We start from the raw sequence: 20,996 nt of genomic DNA on the forward strand, positions 1-20,996 counted from the left end.
TGGACTAGAAGAGGAGCAACCGGGACTGGAACCCGGCACCCATATGGGATGCCAGCACCGCAGGCGGAGGATTAACCAAGTGAGCCATGGCGCTGGCCCCAAGAATGATGTTATAAATATCTAAATGACCATTTTTCTTAAAAAGATTTATTTATTTATTTGAAGAGCAGAGTTATAGAGGCAGAGAGAAAGAGGTCTTACACCCTCTGGTTCACTCCCCAGATGGCCACAATGGCCAGAGCTGCGCCTATCTGAAGCCAGGAGCCAGAAGCTTCTTCTGGTTCCCCGACCTGGATGCAGGGGCCTAAGGACTTGGGCCATCTTCTGCTGCTTTCCCAGACCATAGCAGAGAGCTTGATCAGAAGTGGAGCAGCCAGGATTCAAACTGGCACCCAGGTGGTGGCTTTACCCGCTAAGCCACAGCACTGGCCCCCCAAATAACTTCTGACAGGAAAAGGTTCCCTACCCCTAAATGAGCTAATAATTAAAAAAAAAAAAAAAAAAAAAGGCATGTGGAACCTTCTACTTGAAATTGCCTTTCCAGGACCAGCTCAAGTATAAGTTTTCCCCTTAGTGGAGTTAACTCTGTTCAAGTGCTTACTCAGTACAAAGAGCATTTGTAAGCCGGTAAAGGTAGAGAAGTGCTGGTGGATCTGATGGAGAGGGCCCTTGCCTGTTCTCAGCCCAGTCTCGTGCCTTTTAGTGGCCATGAACACGGTGTGGTTGCCAGAAGTGTCTGATTCCCCTTTTGTTTCGTGTCTGTACATAGTGAACACCATTGCCATCGTGCATAAAGTACACATATAATTAATTCCAAAGCATGCTCATGCTTCATCACGCCAAGGATGAAGACGTACACACCTGTGTACGAAATGCCGGGTACCAAAGTACACTGCGGATAGCGATTGTTTCCCCTCATGATCATCTGGCTAGCTGGGAGCGCCAGCACTGCCCTTGCTCAGCACGGCCAGAGAAAATCGTACTGCATATCACTAACCCAAGAAGAGGTCCAGACACAAAGCATCCTTCCTACTGAGTGCATATTCCTTTCCCACCACCATAAAGTCACAAACTCCTAAGTGGGACTTTTTGACTTTTTTTTTTTTTTTTTAAGATTTATTTATTTATTTGAAAGAGTTACACAGAGAGAAGGAGAGGCAGAGAGAGAAAGGTCTTCCATCCGCTTGTTCACTCCCCAGTTGGCCACAGTGGCCAGAGCTATGCTGAAGCCAGGTCCCAGGAGCTTCTTCTGGGTTTCCCACATTGGTACAGGGGCCCAAGGAGTTGGGCCATCTACTGCTTTCTCAGACCATAGCAGAGAGCTGGATTGGAAGGGAAGCAGCCGGGACTTGAACTGGCACTCATATGGGATGCCGGCACTGCAGGTGGCAGCTTTACCTGCTACACCACAGCACCAGCCCCCTAAGTCGGACATTGTAAGTTGGTACCGTCTCTATCTGTAAGTGCTGCCAAGTGCACGTGAGGGCAGGTAGAGTCACAGGCAGGCTGTAGGGGCCATCATCCTACCTTGTCTTTAAATGCTATTTGTTCCTGAAGAGTCAACACTTTTCTTTTCTTTTTTTTTCCTCCCCTCCCCTCCCCTCCCCTTTTTTTTTAGGTTTACTTATTTGAAAGGCAGAGTGACAATAACAGCTAGGGCTACTCCAGGCAAAATCCATCTCCCATGTGGGAGACAAGAACCCAAGTACTTGGGCCATTAGCTTCTGCCTTCTAGGCACGTTAGCAGGAAGCTGGATCGGAAGGGGAGTGCCAGGATTCTTACCAGGCACTCTGATGTGGTGTGCTAGAGTCCCAAACTGCAGCCTTAACCACTGCTCCATGGTACCCACCCCAGCACTTCTCCTTTTTCCATCTTCTAGTGGCTTCAGAGTGAGAACTCAATATGTGTTTGGTAGAGAGAAGAAATTGAATCCATACTCAGTGGGCTTGGATAGATGTTTATTTTTCTGGTGCGAGTTTATACCTTTCAGATCCTCTGATGGCTACCCAGCGGAAGGATGAGAACAGTTCTTGGGAAACTGCTTTGATTTCAGAAGTGATATAAAACTAACTCTGTAACATAGTAGACATAATCTCATTTCCGAATCCCATTTTGGGAAAATTTATGTGTAAACTCTTTACATAAAGATATCTCAGTCATGTGGTCTTGTATAATTTATGTTAATTTTGTTAGTCACAACTCATATTATCTGGAAGCTCTCTATTCCCTTTTACCCTTCTGATCGGGATGTTCAAGGAAAGGTTTCCCATCCCTTTGGGAGCCTCCACACCACCTTGTATGTGACTCACATGTAACTTTTCAAACATTTGTTCATTGCATAAGCAAAGTCTACCTAAATTAAACAGTATTAGGGGAGTCATATGAATTAAAAATTGAAGGAAAATTAATGTTCTCAGTAATAGTAGAAGTAATTGCAGGGCTTCCCAAGATAGATTTTATGAAATATTCTGTACATCTAATAATGATTCACTGGAGAATTTTAAAAGCATATCTTCCTAAGATAAGTCTAGACATTTAGAAACATGCTTTAATTTGCAAACCCTTGACTCAAACATGCATATACGAACAGACTAGCTTCCCCTCTACCAGCAGTGTCTAATATATTTGCAAATAACCTATTTTACCGCTATTTTGAAAGAGATTTTTAGGTATTGGCAGATTTATAAGTTACTCCCAAATAATATAGTGTGAGCAGAGATCTACCTATTCTCTGAAATCATTTTTTAGTAAGCAACTTGAAAAAGAAGCAAATCTAAAATGGTAAATTGTTTTTCTTTGTGTTTCAGATATGTCGGTAACCTTTCCAGAGATGTGACAGAAGCTCTAATTCTCCAGCTCTTTAGCCAGATTGGACCTTGTAAAAACTGCAAAATGATTATGGATGTAAGGGTATTTTACTTATTCAACATTATTTTGATAACATCCATTATGTAAAGCCATTACTTCTGGAAATTCTTAGTTTGAATAGTTTAAATGCAAAGGGACTTGAGTGAACTGGTAATGAATCTCTTGGTGGCTGAATTAATTTGATTTACTAAATGAGGGAAGAAGAAAATAAAACTAATTTCTAGAACAGATGAAAAGAACATGTATGCTCTTGTTTTAAGAAGCATTGAGGCATTCAAATTATTTACTGTGTGATAGGCTTTTGGTGTAGCAGTTAAGATGCGCATTGGGATGCCCACTTCCCAAATCAGAGTGCCTACGTTTGAATCCCAGCTCTGCTGTCCATTTCAGCTTTCTGCTGATGTGCAACCTGGGAGGCACAGGTGATGTTGCAGGTAGTTAGGTCCCTGCCACCCATGTGGGAGACCTGGGTTGAGTTCCCAGCTCCTGACTTCAGCATGGACCAGTCATGACTATTGCAGCCATTTGGGGTGTGAACTCCATCCTAGTCGCCCACGTAGGTGGCAGGAGCCTGAGTACCTGGGCCATTTTCTACTGCCTTCCCAGGCACATTAGCAGGAAACTGGATTGGAAGTGCAGCAGGCAGGACTTGACCCAGTACTCCAGTGTGGGATGTTGGTGTCACAAGTGGTGGCTTACCTCCTGCGCCAGAGCACCAGCCCCTTCTGTAAACTTTTGGTTTTCTTTTTTCAGGGAAAGAAAATTGTGTGTTTGTGTGTGCATATCTGCTACTTTTCGGACTTTTTTGTGTTCTGATTTAACTGTTTTTGTAATTGATATTTTAAAAAGTGATTGTTTGAAAAAATAAATAAAATTTAAACAATTTTAAACAAAAGTAGTTGAGAGTAGCATTTAGCCTCATAGTTAAGATGCCTACTTCTAAATAAATCAAAAAAAAAAAAAAAAAAAAAAAAAGCCGGCGCCGTGGCTCACTAGGCTAATCCTCCACCTGTGGCACCGGCACACCGGGTTCTAGTCCCGGTCGGGGCGCTGGATTCTGTCCCGGTTGCCCCTCTTCCAGTCCAGCTCTCTGCTGTGGCCCGGGAGTGCAGTGGAGGATGGGCCAAGTCCTTGGGCCCTGCACCCGCATGGGAGACCAGGAGAGGCACCTGGCTCCTGGCTTCGGATCCATGCGGTGCGCCGGCTGCAGCGGCCATTGGAGGGTGAACCAACAGAAAAGGAAGACCTTTTTCTCTGTCTCTCTCTCTCTCTCACTGTCCACTCTGCCTGCCAAAAAATAAATAAATAAATAAATAGATGCCTACTTCTGCATCAGAGTGCTGGGGGGTTCAATTTCCCAGCTCTGACTACTTTTTTTGTTTGTTTTAAGAATTATTTATTTATTTGAAAGGCAGTTATAGAGAGAAAGAGAGACACCTTCTCTACTGGTTCACTCCCCAAATGGCCACAATGGCCAGGCCAGGCTGAAGCCAAGAGCCTGGAACTTCATCAAGGTCTCCCATATGGATGGCAAAGGCCCAAGCACTTGGGCCATTTTCTGCGGCTTTCCCAAGCACATTAGCAGGGAGCTGGATCAGAAGCAGAACTGGTACTCATAGGGATGTTGGCCTCATAGGTGGTGGCTTAACCTGCGCCACAGCACCAGCCCCACTGCTCTGGTTCATGACTCCAAGTGTAGATCCTGGGAAGTAGCAGTGGTGGCTCAGATGATTGGGTTCCTTGCTCCCAGCTTTGGCCCTGGTGCAGCCCTGATTCTTGCAAACATTTGGAGAGTGAACCAGCAGATGAAAGCTCTGTTGTCAAGGCTGTCTCATAATACTGCAGGGTCAGGTACATATCAGATAGCTGGAATCAACAAATATTTTTGTGCTTTCCAGTCTATCACTTTTAAAATGGATTTGCTTTGAATAAAGTAGAAGAGATATCTATACCCGAAGAGAAGAGGAGAAGAGAAAAGACAGGGAAATGATGTGGAATTTAAAATCAGTCTTTCCTTGATCAAAGTTTCCTTCCTTATCCTAGTAATAGCATTTATGTAATACTTGCCACCTGTCAGTTATTTTAATATATTATAAGAAATGCCAGATGGAAATATAAAGACATATTATTAAGAAGTTATTTCATGTGTGAGAAAATGAAGCAAAACAAGAATTTGTAATTTTATCTGTTTGAATACAAACCTTCTCCATTAGTTTATGTACTGATATTCTCCTTTCTCTCTATCTGGTCATATATTTCTTTCTCTTTCTTTCAATCGATTAATTAGATATAACTTCCATCTGCTTGTTTACTGCCCAATGCCCAAATGCCTATGGTGGCCAGGGCTGGGCCAGGCCAGAGCCAGGAACTGGAAACTCAGACGGGGTCTCCGACACAGGTGGTAGGAACCCAACCACTTGCACCATCACCTGCTGTCTCTCTTGGTGTCCATTAGCAGGAAGCTGGAATTATAAGTGGGCTGAGACTCAAACTCAGGCTCTCGAATATGAGATGCAACCAACACCCTCACGGTTCCCTCAGGCACTCACTCCTGCTCCTGTATTTCCATGGGTGAAGCTCACTAGAAAAATGTTAATGACTTGCCTAACCTACTGAAAAGATTGACTAGGCTAGCCTTTGCTATTTGTTATAAACCAGGGTGCCTAAATTTGAATCCCGTCTCTACCTCTCCATTCCAGCTTCCTGCTAATGCATTCTCTGGGAGGCAGTGGGTAGTGGCACAAATACTTTAGTCCCTGCCACCCATGTGGAAGATCTGGATGGAGTTCTTGGTTTTGGCCTGCCCCAATTCTGGCTGTTGCAGGAATTTGAGAAGTGAACACATAGGTGGAAGGTATCTCTCTCTCTCTCTCTCTCTCTCTGTATCTCTCTCTCTGCCTTTGAAATAAATAAATAATAAGTAATTTTTAAGTTAAAAAGAAAGAAATGTAGACTTATTTTGTAAGTTCACATTCTAAAACTTCACTTACCAGAGATAGTTTTCAAGACCTATTTACTCATATTTCTGAAACAGATTTAAGAAGATAAGCTAAGGTCTTCTACCCAGCATGTCAGAAGCAGCAAAGACATGTATATTTGTAGCAATAAAAAGTAACATAGGGTGCTGGCGCTGTGGCATAGTAGGTTAAGCCTCCATCTGGGCTGCAGGTCTGGTTAGTGTCCTGGCTGCTCCTCTTCCATTTCACCTCCTTGCTTACGGCTTGGGAATGCAGTGGAAGATGGCCCAAGTGCTTGGGCCCTGCACCTGCTTGGGAGACCCAGAAGAAGCTCCTGGCTCCTGGCTCTTGGCTGCAGATTGGCTCAGCTCCAACCATTGTAGACATTAGGGAGTGAACCAGCAGATGGAAGATTTCTCTCTCTCCCCCTCTCTGTCTCAAATAAATAAGTAAATAAATCTTTAAAGAACATGAAAGCAGAAAAGTAACATATAACAGAAAAGGGATAGAAAAATGATAGAAACCAAAGAAAAACTAGAAATGTCTAGTCAAACTTCTGTAGCTGAAAGAAATGGTTATACTTACAAAGTGAGAAACTACAAATTCAATAGTTACACTTAATAGAGGAAGAAACTACAAATTCAGTATTTATAGCTATATAACCACTTAGGACACTTTATTTTTTTATTATTATTTATTTATTCATTTTTTGACAGGCAGAGTGGACAGTGAGAGAGACAGAGAGAAAGGTCTTCCTTTGCCGTTGGTTCACCCTCCAATGGCCACTGCGGCCGCGGCCGGCGCACCGCACTGATCCTATGGCAGGAGCCAGGTACCCGTCCTGGTCTCCCATGGGGTGCAGGGGCCAAGCACTTGGGCCATCCTCCACTGCACTCCCGGGCCACAGCAGAGAGCTGGCCTGGAAGAGGGGCAACTGGGACAGAACCTGGCACCCTGACCGGAACTAGAACCCGGTGTGCCTGCGCTGCAAGGCCGTTGGATTAGCCTAGTGAGCCGCAGCACCGGCCTCACTTAGGACACTAAAAATTTTTAATTTGGGGCTGGTATTGGGACTTAGTGGGTAGAGCCACTGCCTGCAATGCAGGCATCCCATGTGGGTGCTGGTTTGTGTTCTGTCTGCTTCATTTCTGATCCAGCTCCTTGCTAATGACCTGGGAAAGCAGCAGAAGATGACCCAAGTTCTTGGACCCGTGCTACCCATGTGGGAGACCTGGAAAAAGCTCCTGGCTCCTGGCTTCAGCCTGGCCCAGCCCTGGTTGTTGCAGCCATCCAGGGAGTGAACCAGCAGATGGAAGATCTCTCTCTCTGTAATTCTGACTTACAGATAAATAAATACATATTTTTAAGATTTATTTTTATTTATTTGAAAGGCAGAGTAATAATGAGAGAGAGAGAGAGAGAGAGAGAGAGAGAGAGAGAATCTTCCATCTGCGGGTTCAGTCCTTGGATGGCTGCAACAGCCGGGGCTGGCCAGTCTGAAGCGAGGAGCCAGGAGCCAGAAGCTTCTTCTGGGTCTCTCACAGGGGTGCAGAGGCCCAAGCACTTGGGCCATCCTCTGTTGCATTTCCAGGTGCATTAACAGGGAGCTGGATCAGAAGTGGAGCAGCCGCAACTTGAAGCAATGCCCACATGGGATGGAAGCACGGCAGGTGGCAGCTTAACCCACCACCCATAGCACCAGCTCCATAAATAAAATCTCTTTGAAAAAAATTCTTGGTTTAAAATTTAATTATACAAATATCATAATAGCATGTCAAAAAGATAGCTTTCCATAAAATGTTTGTTTTTAAGTGTTTACTGTTTTCTCTTAAAATTTACCTATGGAATGGTCCCTTCCTTCTCCATAACCTGGTAATTGAGTTATATAAAACTTAGCTTTACAAGTCTGCCTAATTTTAAGGTAGTGGGAGAATAAAGCTTCACGCTGGCTTTTGTGGTTCTTCTCCAACAGACAGCTGGGAACGATCCCTATTGTTTTGTGGAGTTCCATGAGCATCGGCACGCAGCTGCTGCACTAGCTGCTATGAATGGGCGGAAGATAATGGGTAAGGTAAGCTGTCATGATTAAAGTAGGTGACTTGCACTGGGAGATTTAAGCTACTTATGGTCCCGTTTCCTTTTGGAAGCATTAAATTCACTTCATAGCAGAAGGTCCATTCATCACATTTCATATTTAGAAGGGGGGAAACCCATGAGTCGTACTTTGGAAATTTATATTCATTAAATAAAAGATAAAAAAAAAAAATAGAAGGGGGGAAAAGGGATTCAGAGGACAGAGGTCCATGTTTGTGTTAGTATTCTCCATGGTGCCTTGTACATGGTAGATACTAAAATATTTGTTGAATTACTGAAACTTGGATGAAATGTCTAGGAACATTGGATGCTAATGAGGAAAAGTAAAAGAGAACAATTTCACTTGTACTTTAGATGGGAAAGATTAATTAAATGCTAACAGAAATGTATAAAAATTAGGATTTGTCAGCATTTAAGTGTAGGAGACTTTACAGTGCAGTCCCTTGAGTGTTTCATCTCAAACATAGCACTTCCCTGTGTGTTCATAAATGCAACTCTGATTTTGAACTTTTTTTTCACGAAGTATAAATGTAGAAAAATTTTTTTAGGAAGTCAAAGTGAATTGGGCAACAACCCCCAGCAGTCAAAAGAAGGATACAAGCAGTAAGTACATCCTGTAAACTTCAAACGTTTGTTTTTATTATACTCATTAGTTTTACTATAAAGCATATAAACATCATACATATTCGCAATAATGTTTTGATCGTTATCCTAAGATATGATTTAATGTGTTTGTGTTAATAAATTTAAGAACAAATCTAATCTTTGTCATCAGGTAGTACCGTTGTCAGCACACAGCGTTCACAAGGTAATTGTATCTTCTTAAACATAAAATGAAATATCTTGAAAGGGTATTCACTAACCATCTGAAGTGTTTTTGTTTGATGTTGGGGGAGGGAAGAGGGTGGTGGTAATATTTCTATTTGTCTCTGGCAGTATTTTCCCCCCTTCTTCCCAGTGTTGACCAAGTGTGGCTTGTCCACTACCTTGGTACTAGTTCAAGCTCTGTGCCCTTGGTAGCAGCTGATGCCTTAGAAATACTTTCACCATCTAAAGGGCAAGATACCCTGCTTCCTTGAGGTCTCCATCTGGACTTCCTATCCAGATCTTCCAAGTGCTTGAGTTGCTCCTGAAACTGTTTCCCAAGGAGCAGCGCAATATGTTGCTTAAGGCCTGCCAGAAAGGGGTAACTTCTTTCCAAATATGCCTTGTCAAAAGTGATATATGTGTGTCCATTTTAAAGTGTTGGTCCAAGGATTTTGCATTTTTAAAGTGTTTCTTTTATGAGAACTGTCTCTCTTTTTAAAAAAACTTCAAATATGGGTTGGTTATTTCTCTCCAATGCTTTTTGATGGTTCTGATATAAAGTGAAGGGATTACTGTTTTCATTCTGTTGCCTTCAGTCTTAGTTCACTTGCACATGGATTCACATAAACTGAATGGTGTAATGTCTGGGCAACCAAAACTGTTGGCTTTTGAGAAAACTATCAAATACTTTAACATCAAACTGTTGCAATGCAAGGTATTTCTTTGATTGTTCTTCACAAAATATGGTTAAACCAAGTGTATCATGTAGCTAGCTTCAGTCAGTTGTCTTAACTGAGGCAAATCTAGTCTACATAACTCACAGTACCACTATTTTATTTTAATTTGTGAAGTCTTAGTATAGTGGTAAACTGAATAAAAGTAAACTACTGTTACAATGCTAACTAAGTCATTATACTTTTTTTTGCAGAACTGAAACTTGTTTATTATTAGTTCTTAGGCCAGTATAATAATTGACTATTAATGCAATATAAATGTCAATTTCCAGCTAGAGATATCAATCTTTTTAGGAGGCTCTTTCCCATGTTGTTACTGATTCATTGTGTTTAAAATTTTATGGACAGGACTTGTATAGATATAGACTAGTGTTTTATTTATACTTTTTTATAAACCATGAATTATTTTAATATTTAAATTCTAAAGTTTTGTTTTTCTTTTCACTTCCCCTTCCTTCCCCTTATAAGATCATTTCCATGTCTTTGTTGGTGATCTCAGTCCAGAAATTACAACTGAAGATATAAAAGCTGCTTTTGCCCCATTTGGAAGAATATCGTAAGTAACAAAAGATAAAATGTTTTTAATTAAAATAGTCCTTTGTAATTTGAAAATAATTTTATTGTTAATTTTGGGCATTGATTTTAACACTTGAATATAATACATTACATTGTTTAGAGATCATTCAGGAAGTTAAGAGCCAAAGATTGTTTTCCTATTGGTGGAGAAATCTTTCCACTTAGGCATTTTTGGTACTTTTTCAATTAGCATTAGCTTTTAAGAGACAAATTTGCCATTGTACGTATTATAGTTTCTTACATAAATGTTTTGCTAGCTTGGTGAGGATCTTTGGTAAACTTGTGCTGGGACTAAGGAATTTAGACCATTTGGGCACTTCTGTGATACCATGCATTTTGTGTCTAGATAATTTAACAAAAAGAGACCTTAACAATTCAACCTTTTAAAACGCAGTTCCATGTTATTCCTTAGGTATTCCACCCCCACGCCCTTTTTTAACTGTTAACAATAATACTAGTGCCTTATAGTATTTTTTGTGGAGCACTGTCTTGCTTGCATTTGTTATTAATCATACATTCTAGGCCCATTATAACTGTCTCCCTCAAGATAGCATTCATCATAAAAGAACTTTACTATTTTGGAAGGCATACCATATTGGAATAAGAATAAAAAGTTGCTCAAAAGTCGTAGGAATAAATGTTGAATTTAGAAAATAATTTTTTAGGGTTTCTTGTTGCTTTGTTATTGTTTCAGCTAGAAGAGTAGTAAAAAGAAAATGGTTAGCTTGGTTTGAACAAGCAGCAGAGATGAGAAGGTGAGGATACTGGAAAGAATGCCAGTGGCATTGGTGATGAATCTTGAAGAGTTGTAGTTCCTTGGTAAGAGAATGACAATGCATTGTGAACAAGGAATGGCCAACTTTGAAGGCATTCGCAAAATTAGGGCTTATAAATGGACTCTTCTGGTAGACGACATTTTTGTTGTGAGAGCTGATGAGGACAATAAGTGAGGTTTTAATTTCTCTTACTCTGTCTTAGAACTGTAATACTGGTGAACTTGCTTCTAAGAAGATACCTAGACATAGAGGGTATTAGTTTTTGGCCTCTCAAAGTCTCTGTAAATCTCTTTTCAGAATTTTGTGTTTTCATTTGGTGCAGAGAATCATAAATTTCATCCCATTCTCAGTGTGGTCACAGGACCATAAGAGGATTGAGAACCCTGATTTATATCTTTGCTATAGCTTTTTCAGAGAGAACTAGTAAGAGTTGAATGTATTTCAAGGCTGATATTTCCTGAAACTTTAAGAAGAAAAAATCAGCAGTGTGTACAGATTGTTAGCTAAAAAGTTTACTAAATACTTTGATTTGAAGTAACTTTTTGAGAACATGGTACCTTTAGTTTGGGATTAGCCAAAGGTCATTTAATAATTAACCTCCAAATTTTAGGAGTTTCATGACTTTTTAATTGTGGATTAGTAACCACTTTGCAAAATATATTGGTGTCCTGTTTTTAGTCTGCAGATTTTCTGATTGTCCCATGGCTGTTGACATTCGCAGTGTTTTTCTTCATAGGACCTTTTTTCAGTTTTAGAATTTTCAGTTAAGATAATATATGAGGGTACTTGGAAAAGTTTAAGGAAAAATAGAATTAAAAGATAAGGGTTGTTTTGCTGCAAATGGTTTTGAAGTTCTTTTATGATTTTTTTTTTGTAATAGACGTTTTCCATTAACTTTTGGAAGAGTCCTCATATGTTTGAGCTTTAGGCTATGCAAAGAGTTAGCTTTCTGACATTTAAAGGAACCACTTGGCAATTAGTAGCATATCTTTGCTGTTGTTGTTAAAGGTGCTGTGTTGATAACTATCTGTTGAAGGATTGTCATGATTCTCAGATACTTTCTAGAGAGTACCTTAAACAGTGCTTGATTTACAGAAGGTGTATAATAAGTGGCATTCTATTAAAATATTTAAAAATATGCTTTCCCTAATTCACACAGTTTAAATCCTTCCTGTTTCTTGAGTTTAGAATAGTCTAGCAAATAATTGTAGGCATATATCAGTTACAAAAATAAATGCATGTACCATACAGATAACTCAAGTGTTTTTATATATAGAGAAGTGACTTACGTTAGTTTTCCCTTTTCACCACCACCTCTTTGTCATTTTGACCCTAAACACTTAGTAAATAATTCCTAAATTGACCTAAACTATGCTTGTGTACCCTAATTAATATAAAATTACATTGCATGGCTTTTTGACTTTTATTGTACAAGTGCCTGTTTTGTTCATGTGTCCTGAGAGAACAAGCATTGTGACATACCTGGCTAACTTAAAAGCAGATTGCCTAGGAAGCAAAATTTGAGTCCAATTTTTTGAGGTATGGAGTTTTAGCTGTCATGGCTGGGTTTTTACTCAATCTCAAATAATAGGGCTCTGGTTATTTTGCAGAGTGTCTCTGAAGAATGGACAGAATTGCCCTGGCTAACTACAAGCTACGGTTCACAGTGGATAAATGTTGGCGTGCTTTTTTACTTTCTGACTTTTTAAAATTTTGCTTTTATATCTTGTAGTTTTCAATCAATCTTATATAAATGAATGCTATTAAGAAATTCAGTATAAAATCTTTTCTTGTATAGTTTAAAACTAAAGTGTGTGTCTTGGAATTTTTCTTCAATGATTTAACAGTTCTGAAAATGTCAAGTTCTCAAAATTTACCCTAGTCCAGAAAGGGGGTATAAAATTGATCTGAGAAAATGAAATAATTACTTCAGGGAATATATACCTTTTTAAATCTTTTAGTTTTCAGTTTTCTATTTTAAATTTTTAATGGTTAGGTGGAATACTCATGATATCCAACAGCAAATTATAAATTGCATGGTTAAAGAAAGCCATTCATTTAATGTGACTATGAACCTTACCAGTGATAAGTAATTCATGTGAATAGCTGCTTTCACCATGCTTCATATTTAAAAGTTTAAAAACCCTTTCAAAGTAGGAGGCCCTTTCTGTACAGCATATATATATGTATGTGTGTATATATATATGTATATATATTTTAAAAGTTACTGAGATTTGCATGTTTATAAAATTAAGCCTCATTTGCTAATAAATGATAAGTTTTATAGAATAAATGATGGATTTTCATTAAAGGTTCACTTTAATGAAGGTGAAAGATCATGAAAATGAGTTGTATGAAATTGTTTTATATCCAGAGGACTGTTTACAAGCCTAAATCTACTTCTCATGGTTTCTGTTTTCAGGGACGCCCGAGTGGTAAAGGACATGGCTACAGGAAAATCGAAGGGATATGGCTTTGTCTCCTTTTTCAACAAATGGGTGAGCTCTGTCAAAAGTGCCTGTGCAGTGCTTGAAGAGGACAGAGTGGAAACAGTTGGCCTAATTATTCATCTTCCTTTCATCTGCTGTTTGTTCATTTCTCTGAAAATTAGCATGCTTCTTAGAGGGTTCTTATTTGGTTATTTATTCAATATTTGCTTATTAGCACCTGATATATATACCAGTACTGATTTTCACACTGTCTTAATAGAAATGCTGAAATTGTCAGCCAGCCAAAGGTAGATGTTGAAAATCTCATGTGTGGATATAATTCATTATCTCCATTTGTATTTCCATGTTAATTTAAAAGTAGGTAATAAATGCTCCAATAGATGGGAACTTCTGCATGTTTTTAATTTCTCATTTTCTCCTCTCATTTGTGAACCCTCATGAAAACCAGTTTGCATGGGCTTGAAATTTCTGGTTCTCATAGAAAAAAGAAAGAATAGTGCAGTACTAATTATGGAAAGGTTTCTACCAAGTATTGTTAGATAAAAAGTTACTTTGTTTCAAAAGGAAAAGAGACCGATTTAGTGAGAGGGGTGTATGTGTGATTTCCCTGAAGGGATAAACAATAAACCTGTGATAGAATTTCCTGTTTGGTGGTAGGTGATGAGAACTAAACAGATAGAGGATAGGCTAAGAAGCTTCTCAGTATATTAAACTTTTTGAAAATGTTTATTTTTATTTAAATCTAAGAGCAACAAAGAGAGTGAGAGACCTTGTATCCATTGGTTTGCTCTCCAAATGCCCTCAACAACCAAGGCTAGGCTAGGCCAAATACAGAGCCAGGAGCTCCATCTGGATCTCCCAAGTGGGTAGCAGGGACCCAAATTCTTGGCTATCACCTGCTCACTCCCCTCCTGTGCATTAACAGGAATCTGGACCTGAAGCGTGGGCTGGACTCAAACCCAAGCACTTCCATATGGGATGCAGGTGTTTGAAGCAGCAGCTTAACCCACCAGGCCACATTGCCCGCCCCTGTATTGTACTTTTTGGTGTTTGAACCTTGTAAATGTATTGCCACTTCAAATAATAAAGAACTTGGAACATTTTTAGTATGCTAACTGAATGTTCAAAATAGTTAAATATAGCAGAACCACACGTTCAAACACATAGATAGGCATGCTTGGTGGGAGAATTTATATGATTGGTCTTGGAATATGCCTCAGAGCCTCATTAACCTTGGGTTTTATTGTGTTTTTTTTTTTTTTAATATTAATTTATTTATTTGAAAGGCAGAGTTACAGAGAGGCAGAGAGAGAGAGAGAGGTCTTCCATCCACTGTTTCATTCCCCAAATGGCTGCAATGGCTAGAGCTGCACTGATCCAAAGCCAGGAGCCAGGAGCTTCTTCCAGGTCTCCCACGTGGGTACAGGGGCCCAAGGACTTGGGCCATCTTCTACTGCTTTCCCAGGCTATAACAGAGAGCTGGATTGGATGTAGAGCAGCCAGGACTCAAACCAGTGCCCATATGGGATGCTGGCACTGCAGGTGGTGGCTTTACCTGCTACACCACAGTGCCAGCCTTGGTTTCATTGTTTTACCTTTATATTACAACTATTGGCTGCCAATGATAAGAACAGAAACACTACCTTATATGTTAGACTCCTTTAGAACAAACCTTTAAAAGTTTTTTTTTTGTTTGTTTGGTTTTTTTTTGTTTTTGTTTTTGTTTTTTTTTGACAGGCAGAGTGGACAGTGAGAGAGAGAGACAGAGAGAGAAAGGTCTTCCCTTGCTGTTGGTTCACCCTCCAATGGCCGCCGCTGCAGCCGGCGCACCGTGCTGATCCGATGGCAGGAGCCAGGATCCAGGTGCTTCTCCTGGTCTCCCATGGGGTGCAGGGCCCAAGCACCTGGGCCATCCTCCACTGCACTCCCTGGCCATAGCAGAGAGCTGGCCTGGAAGAGGGGCAACCGGGACAGAATCCGGCGCCCCGACCGGGACTAGAACCCGGTGTGCCGGCGCCGCAAGGTGGAGGATTAGCCTATTGAGCCACGGCGCCGGCCAAAAGTTTTTTAATAGTGTGAAATATATTTTGAAAATCTTATCTTTAGTAAATGGAATATTTGAAGTAAATTACTCCAGGTCAAATTTATGAACATCATTTATAATGATATACTATGCTATAGTGGTTCCTTCTGGATTCTTTTTCTGTTAATACATCTGTTTCCCGCTATGCCAAATAGTGTCAAACTGCCATGATTTTTCTAGTTCCTGTGTCTACTTGCACTGTAGTAATATCTGATTATTCCTAACTGAACTTTGACTACCCAGATATTTGTTGAAATTGCTTGTAATTATTTGCCCAAAATTTTCTGTCCACATCAGTAATTTGCTCTAAAATGTTTTCATACTTATTTTCATACTTCACAGATCTAGGCAAGAGAATGTAAGTACATAGCTGTATGTTAGCTGTTCTCATAGTAATATAGCTTATGATCAGCTCATTTAAATAAGTTATGCAGTGTAGTCTTAGATTCTCTACATGAAGTGAAAACCTCAAAGAAAGTAGAAAACCCTCTGAAGAAAGAAGCCTAAGAAATTGGGGAGGGACTGGCGCTGTGGCACAGCGGGTTAAAGCCCCGGCCTAAAGTGCCGGCATCTCCTGTGGGCACCGGTTCTAATCCCCAGCTGCTCCTCTTCCGATCTCTGCTATGGCCTGGGAAAGCAGTAGATGATGGCCCAGGTCTTGGGCTCTTATACCCACATGGGAGACCTGGAAGAAGCTCCTGGCTCCTGGCTTTGGGTTGGCACAGCTCCTGCCGTTGTAGCCATTTGGGGAGTGAACCAGCGGATGGAAGACCCTCTCTCTACCTCTACCTCTACCTCTACCTCTACCTCTACCTCTACCTCTCTCTCTACCTCTCTGTAATTCTTTCAAATAAATAAATCTTTAAAAAAAATAAAAAGAAATTGGGGAAACCCACATATTAGAAGGAAGTTGGAAGCAATTAAAGGATCACAAGATGGTACATGTACCATCTACCAGTTAGGAGATTCTTCTTTTCTGAGATATGAAAATAAAAATTATGATAGTGTGGTTGGATCTGCTCTACTGTTAAACGTAGTGTAATATTTGGGAAAGGAGAAAAATACCCTGTACAATGGGTTTATAACCTCAATTAGTATGAGTTCCTTAGAGGATTGATTCATAGGTTTTCAGAATGTTTTTAGTGCTGTTTACATAGTAGGTTGGTGGTTGTGAGTGGACTAAGAACCCTCTTTTCCATTTAAGATTATTGAATAGGTGCTGGTGTTGTGGTGTGGCAGGTGAGGACACCGCCTGCAATGCTGGCGTCCCATATGGACACCAGTTTGAGTCTTGGTTGCTCCACTATCAATCCTGCTCCCTAATGATGGGGCCAAGAAAGCAAAGGAAGATGGCCCAAATCCTTGGCCTCCTACCATCTGTGTGGGAGACCCAGAAGAAGCTCCTGGCTTCTGGCTTCAACCTGGCCCAATCTTGGCTGTTGTGGCCATCTGGAGAGTGAACCAGTGAATGGAAGATCTCTATCTCTTTCTCTCCCTCACTGTCTGTAACTGTAACCTTTCAAAATAAATAAATATTTTTTTAAAATTATGGAGTATAGGCTTCTGCTATATAAAAATCACTATTGAGTGCATATTTATTAGGAATTAGAGTCAAATGATCTTCATTAAATGTCTCACACATATCTCAAATTTAACATCTCTTAAATAGAGTTTTTTCCTTATTCCTCAAACCTGTTGCCCTCTTTTCTCCTAATCTTTCTCTCCATTTCAGTAATTGCTAGTACACTGTCCTTCCAATTTTCCCAAGCAGGAACCCAAGAGTTTTATCTTTGATGGGTCCCATTTTGTTTGCTGTGCCCTCCTCTCAGCCTGAGACCCCAGTTCTCTCTCACTGTCTAACTCTGCCTGTCAAAAAAAAAAAAAAAATTGACTGCAATGGCCGGAGCTGCGCTGATCCGAAGCCAGGAGCCAGGAGCCTCTTACGGGTCTCCCATGTGGGTTAGGGGCCCAAGGACTTGAACCAGTGCCCATATGGGATGCCGGCACTTTAGGTGGCGGCTTTACCTGCTACACCACAGCACCAGCCCCAACTTTTTTTTTTTTTTTTTTTGAAAAGATTTTTCAAATTTATTTGAGAGTTAGAGTTACAGAGAGAGGGAGAGACAGAGAGAAAGGTCTTCCATCCTCTGGCTCACTCCCTATATGGCTGCAATGGCTGGAGCTGAGCTGATCTGAAACCAGGAGCCAGGAGATTCTTCCAGGTCTCCCTTGCATGTGCAGGGGGTCCAAGCACTAGGGGTATCCTCCATTGCTTTCCCAGGCCATAGCAGAGAGCTGGATCAGAAGAGGAGCAGCCGGGACACGTACCAGTGCCCGTATAGGATTCCAGCGCCGCAGACATAGGCTTAGCCCACTGTACCACAGCACCGGCCCTGTTGTATGAACTTTATGAAAGCTACCTCATCAGGAATTTTGGGCTCAGGACTCTCAGATGATTGACATTCCCAGTGTCTGATATCCAAATAAAATAAAGATGTTTTCGTGCAGCTCTCAAGTCACTGCTTGAGATTCCCACATCCCATATCAAGTGGCTGGTTCAAGTCCCAGCTTCTCAGCTTCTGATGCACTTCCCTGCTGATGCGCATCCTGGGAGGCAGCAGTGATGGCTCAAATGTCTGGGTCCCTGCCACCCACATGGGAGACCCGGACTGAGGTCTAGGCTTCAGGTTGTAGCCTGTCAGGGCCCTGGCTGTGGCGGGCATTTGAAAGGAGTGTAGCAGTGGGTGGAAGGTTCTCCCCATCTGTCTCTTGTTTCTTCAAATGAAATGAAAATAAATGAATAAAAATGATTTTTGAAAAGGAAAGATACGTAGCATCATTACATTTTAGGAAGGCTATCTTCTGTTGTCTATTTCATACAGCATTTTATTTAAAAATCTTACGTAAAGTGCCAGCTTGTTGCTACTGCTAACAGTTGTCCTAACATCAACTAATGGTGGCTTCTTTGTCCTTTCTCATGTGCGGAACAGGATGCTGAAAACGCCATTCAGCAGATGGGTGGCCAGTGGCTTGGTGGAAGACAAATCAGAACTAACTGGGCAACCCGAAAGCCTCCAGCTCCAAAGAGTACATATGAGTGTAGGTGTATTGGAGAAGAAAAAGAAATGTGGAATTTTGGAGAAAAATACACTAGATTTTAAATGTTAGAGCTGTTCCCGGAGACTTATTGCAGAAATAGATGAGAAGCAAATCAAGACTACTGTTCAAAAATGTACTTAGTTTTCATTTTTGTAATTATAAATAATAAGTTATATTATTTCTAATGTCAAGTCTCCTGTTAAGTAGAGAGTACTGGGTGATGTTTTAGACATTCTTGGGGGAGGTTTTATCCTGAACTCAAATGTAGTATGTATTATTTAAACATTTTGGTCAAGGTAAATGTTACCATTTACAGTGGTATAGTCAATGCTGCTTTTCTTTTTCTGGACATTTTATTTCATGTATTAAAAATAGAAAACTTTTTCTTTCCTTAGCAAACACCAAACAGTTATCATATGATGAGGTTGTAAACCAGTCTAGTCCAAGCAATTGTACTGTGTACTGCGGAGGTGTTACTTCGGGGCTAACAGGTATGGGAGCTTTTCCTGTGTGGCATCTTGAAATTATTTATAAATGGAGAAATTTAATATTTGTAGTACTTTATGTAATGTGGTTTCTTGTTTTTGTTTTTTTGTCCAACAGAACAACTAATGCGTCAAACTTTTTCACCATTTGGACAAATAATGGAAATTCGAGTCTTTCCAGATAAAGGATATTCATTTGTTCGGTAGGGGTGGTTTTTTTTGTTTCTAAAACATTTTGCCTCTAAATAACTTTGGAATTTTTAGCTTCATGGTTTTCTTTCTTTTCTTTTCATTCTTTCTTTCTTTCTTTTTTTTAAAAGATTTATTTATTTATTTGAAAGGCAGAGTTACAGAGACAGAGAGAGAGGTCTTCCATTCACTGATCCACTCCCCAAATGGCTACAATGGGTGGAACTTCACTTATCCAAAGCCAAGAGCCTGGAGCTTCTTTCCGGTCTCCCACGCGGGTGCAGGGGCTCAAGGACTTAGGCCATCTTTCAACTGCTTTCCCAGGCCATAGCAGAGAGCTGGATCGGAAATGGAGCAGCCGGGACCTGAACCGGCACCCATATGGGATGCCGGCGCGGCAGGCGGCAGCTTTCTGCACTACGCCACAGTGGTGGGCCCTGCCCCCACCTCCTTTTTTTTTTCTGCATTACTCCCTCCTTTGAACATAAGACCAGTGAAAGGCATCCTCCGTTAAAACAAGTTTCTCTAGAACTGCAAGATCTTTGGAAAAAATAGCAAAGGAAATCTGACATTTTTATTGATTATATGCAAACTGCGTGTTTTCCTTCAGGCTCACCTTGATTTTTAAAAATAACATTTTATTTTCATAAATACTCTTAATACTGTTTTCAACAGGTTCAACTCCCATGAAAGTGCGGCACATGCAATTGTTTCTGTTAATGGAACCACCATTGAAGGCCATGTCGTGAAATGCTACTGGGGCAAAGAAACTCTTGACATGATCAATCCTGTGCAACAGGTGAGGGCCTTCAGCTCTGGGAGGTGTCGCAGGGGTGATAGCGAGGTGATTTTTACATGAGGTTTATTGATAATCCTTATTTACATTTCTAGTTGAAGTGAGAGCATGTGAGGGCTCTGCCTCCATGCACGGTAGCTCCGGAGTGGTGTTCATGGACTACAGTGGTGATGTGAGGAGTGTGACTGCCTCAGCTGATTCATGCTCACACAATGAATTTAAAAAGGCTCCGACAAACCTAGTGGATTATTACATCTTTTTTTTTTTTTTTTTTTTTTGATACTTGGTAGATTTATTCATGTACTATTTGGAGAACTCAGAAGAATGTTTGACTCAACTGAAACAAAAATGAAGATATGAATACATATAGAGGGTCCTGGCATTTTCTTCCAGATGTAGCTGCCTTTTGTTTTCCAGGCAGCTGTGGTGGTTCCAACTTGGTCCCAAAAAGTTTTTATTAAGGATTTGTAAATAGAACACAGAGATGGGAGTAAGAAAATCCTAATTTACAGGTTTAATTTAACATGAATATAGGACTCAGTAATCTTCATAAGTAGTATACCAGACACTTAAACATTATACTAAGTTTAATATCTTACTAGGGCATTACCTGCTACTTTACAAAGACTGTGCCATTCAGAGCATCACCATAGCGTTAGTAGAAGTATTACCTCACTTTCTTTTTTTCCACAGTCACTTGCTAAATTCCTGTTTATCCTGTCATTTTAATTATAATTGTGCCCTATGTGTTTTGGCTAAGTATTAGTGATGTATTAGGACTGATTGTAAATACAGATAACTTAAATTAATACTAAATGATCTATTGTAATTTTACTTAATAGCAGAATCAAATTGGATATCCACAAGCTTATGGCCAGTGGGGCCAGTGGTATGGAAATGCACAACAGATTGGCCAGTACATGCCTAACGGCTGGCAAGTACCTGCATATGGAATGTACGGCCAGGCCTGGAACCAGCAGGGGTTTAAGTAAGCACGTTTGATCTTTTCTTTTACTAACCTTTGAAGACGTCAAAGGAAATTTTATAGTTTTAAATATTTCTCTAAAAATTTGCCTAGAAA

The 20,996-nt window shown here is 40.4% G+C and overlaps 1 protein-coding gene across 34 annotated transcripts in view; it reads left to right on the forward strand.

Annotated features, from left to right (window-relative positions):
- TIA1 (TIA1 cytotoxic granule associated RNA binding protein) overlaps window positions 1-20,996 on the forward strand; it is a 41,674-nt gene that overhangs the window by 15,426 nt on the left and 5,252 nt on the right. For 4 of the 34 annotated variants that reach the window (XM_008254286.5, XM_008254284.5, XM_070068998.2 and 1 more), the window contains 11 exons: window positions 2,809-2,905; window positions 7,799-7,897; window positions 8,469-8,523; window positions 8,696-8,728; window positions 9,930-10,017; window positions 13,236-13,311; window positions 18,337-18,445; window positions 18,841-18,936; window positions 19,049-19,133; window positions 19,795-19,918; window positions 20,758-20,903. In XM_008254286.5, coding sequence (XP_008252508.1) covers window positions 2,809-2,905; window positions 7,799-7,897; window positions 8,469-8,523; window positions 8,696-8,728; window positions 9,930-10,017; window positions 13,236-13,311; window positions 18,337-18,445; window positions 18,841-18,936; window positions 19,049-19,133; window positions 19,795-19,918; window positions 20,758-20,903 — 1,008 coding nt within the window. Of the gene's footprint in view, window positions 1-2,808; window positions 2,906-7,798; window positions 7,898-8,468; window positions 8,524-8,695; window positions 8,729-9,319; window positions 9,443-9,929; window positions 10,018-12,423; window positions 12,490-13,235; window positions 13,312-18,336; window positions 18,579-18,840; window positions 18,937-19,048; window positions 19,134-19,794; window positions 19,919-20,757; window positions 20,908-20,996 lie in introns of those variants that run through there. The other 30 variants (XM_008254288.5, XM_008254287.5, XM_070068999.2 and 27 more) reach the window with 19 other exon arrangements.

The sequence above is a fragment of the Oryctolagus cuniculus genome, chromosome 2 (genome assembly GCF_051225735.1).
Source record: "Oryctolagus cuniculus isolate XC-2025 breed Fujian yellow rabbit chromosome 2, ASM5122573v1, whole genome shotgun sequence".
Taxonomy (NCBI): domain Eukaryota; kingdom Metazoa; phylum Chordata; class Mammalia; order Lagomorpha; family Leporidae; genus Oryctolagus; species Oryctolagus cuniculus.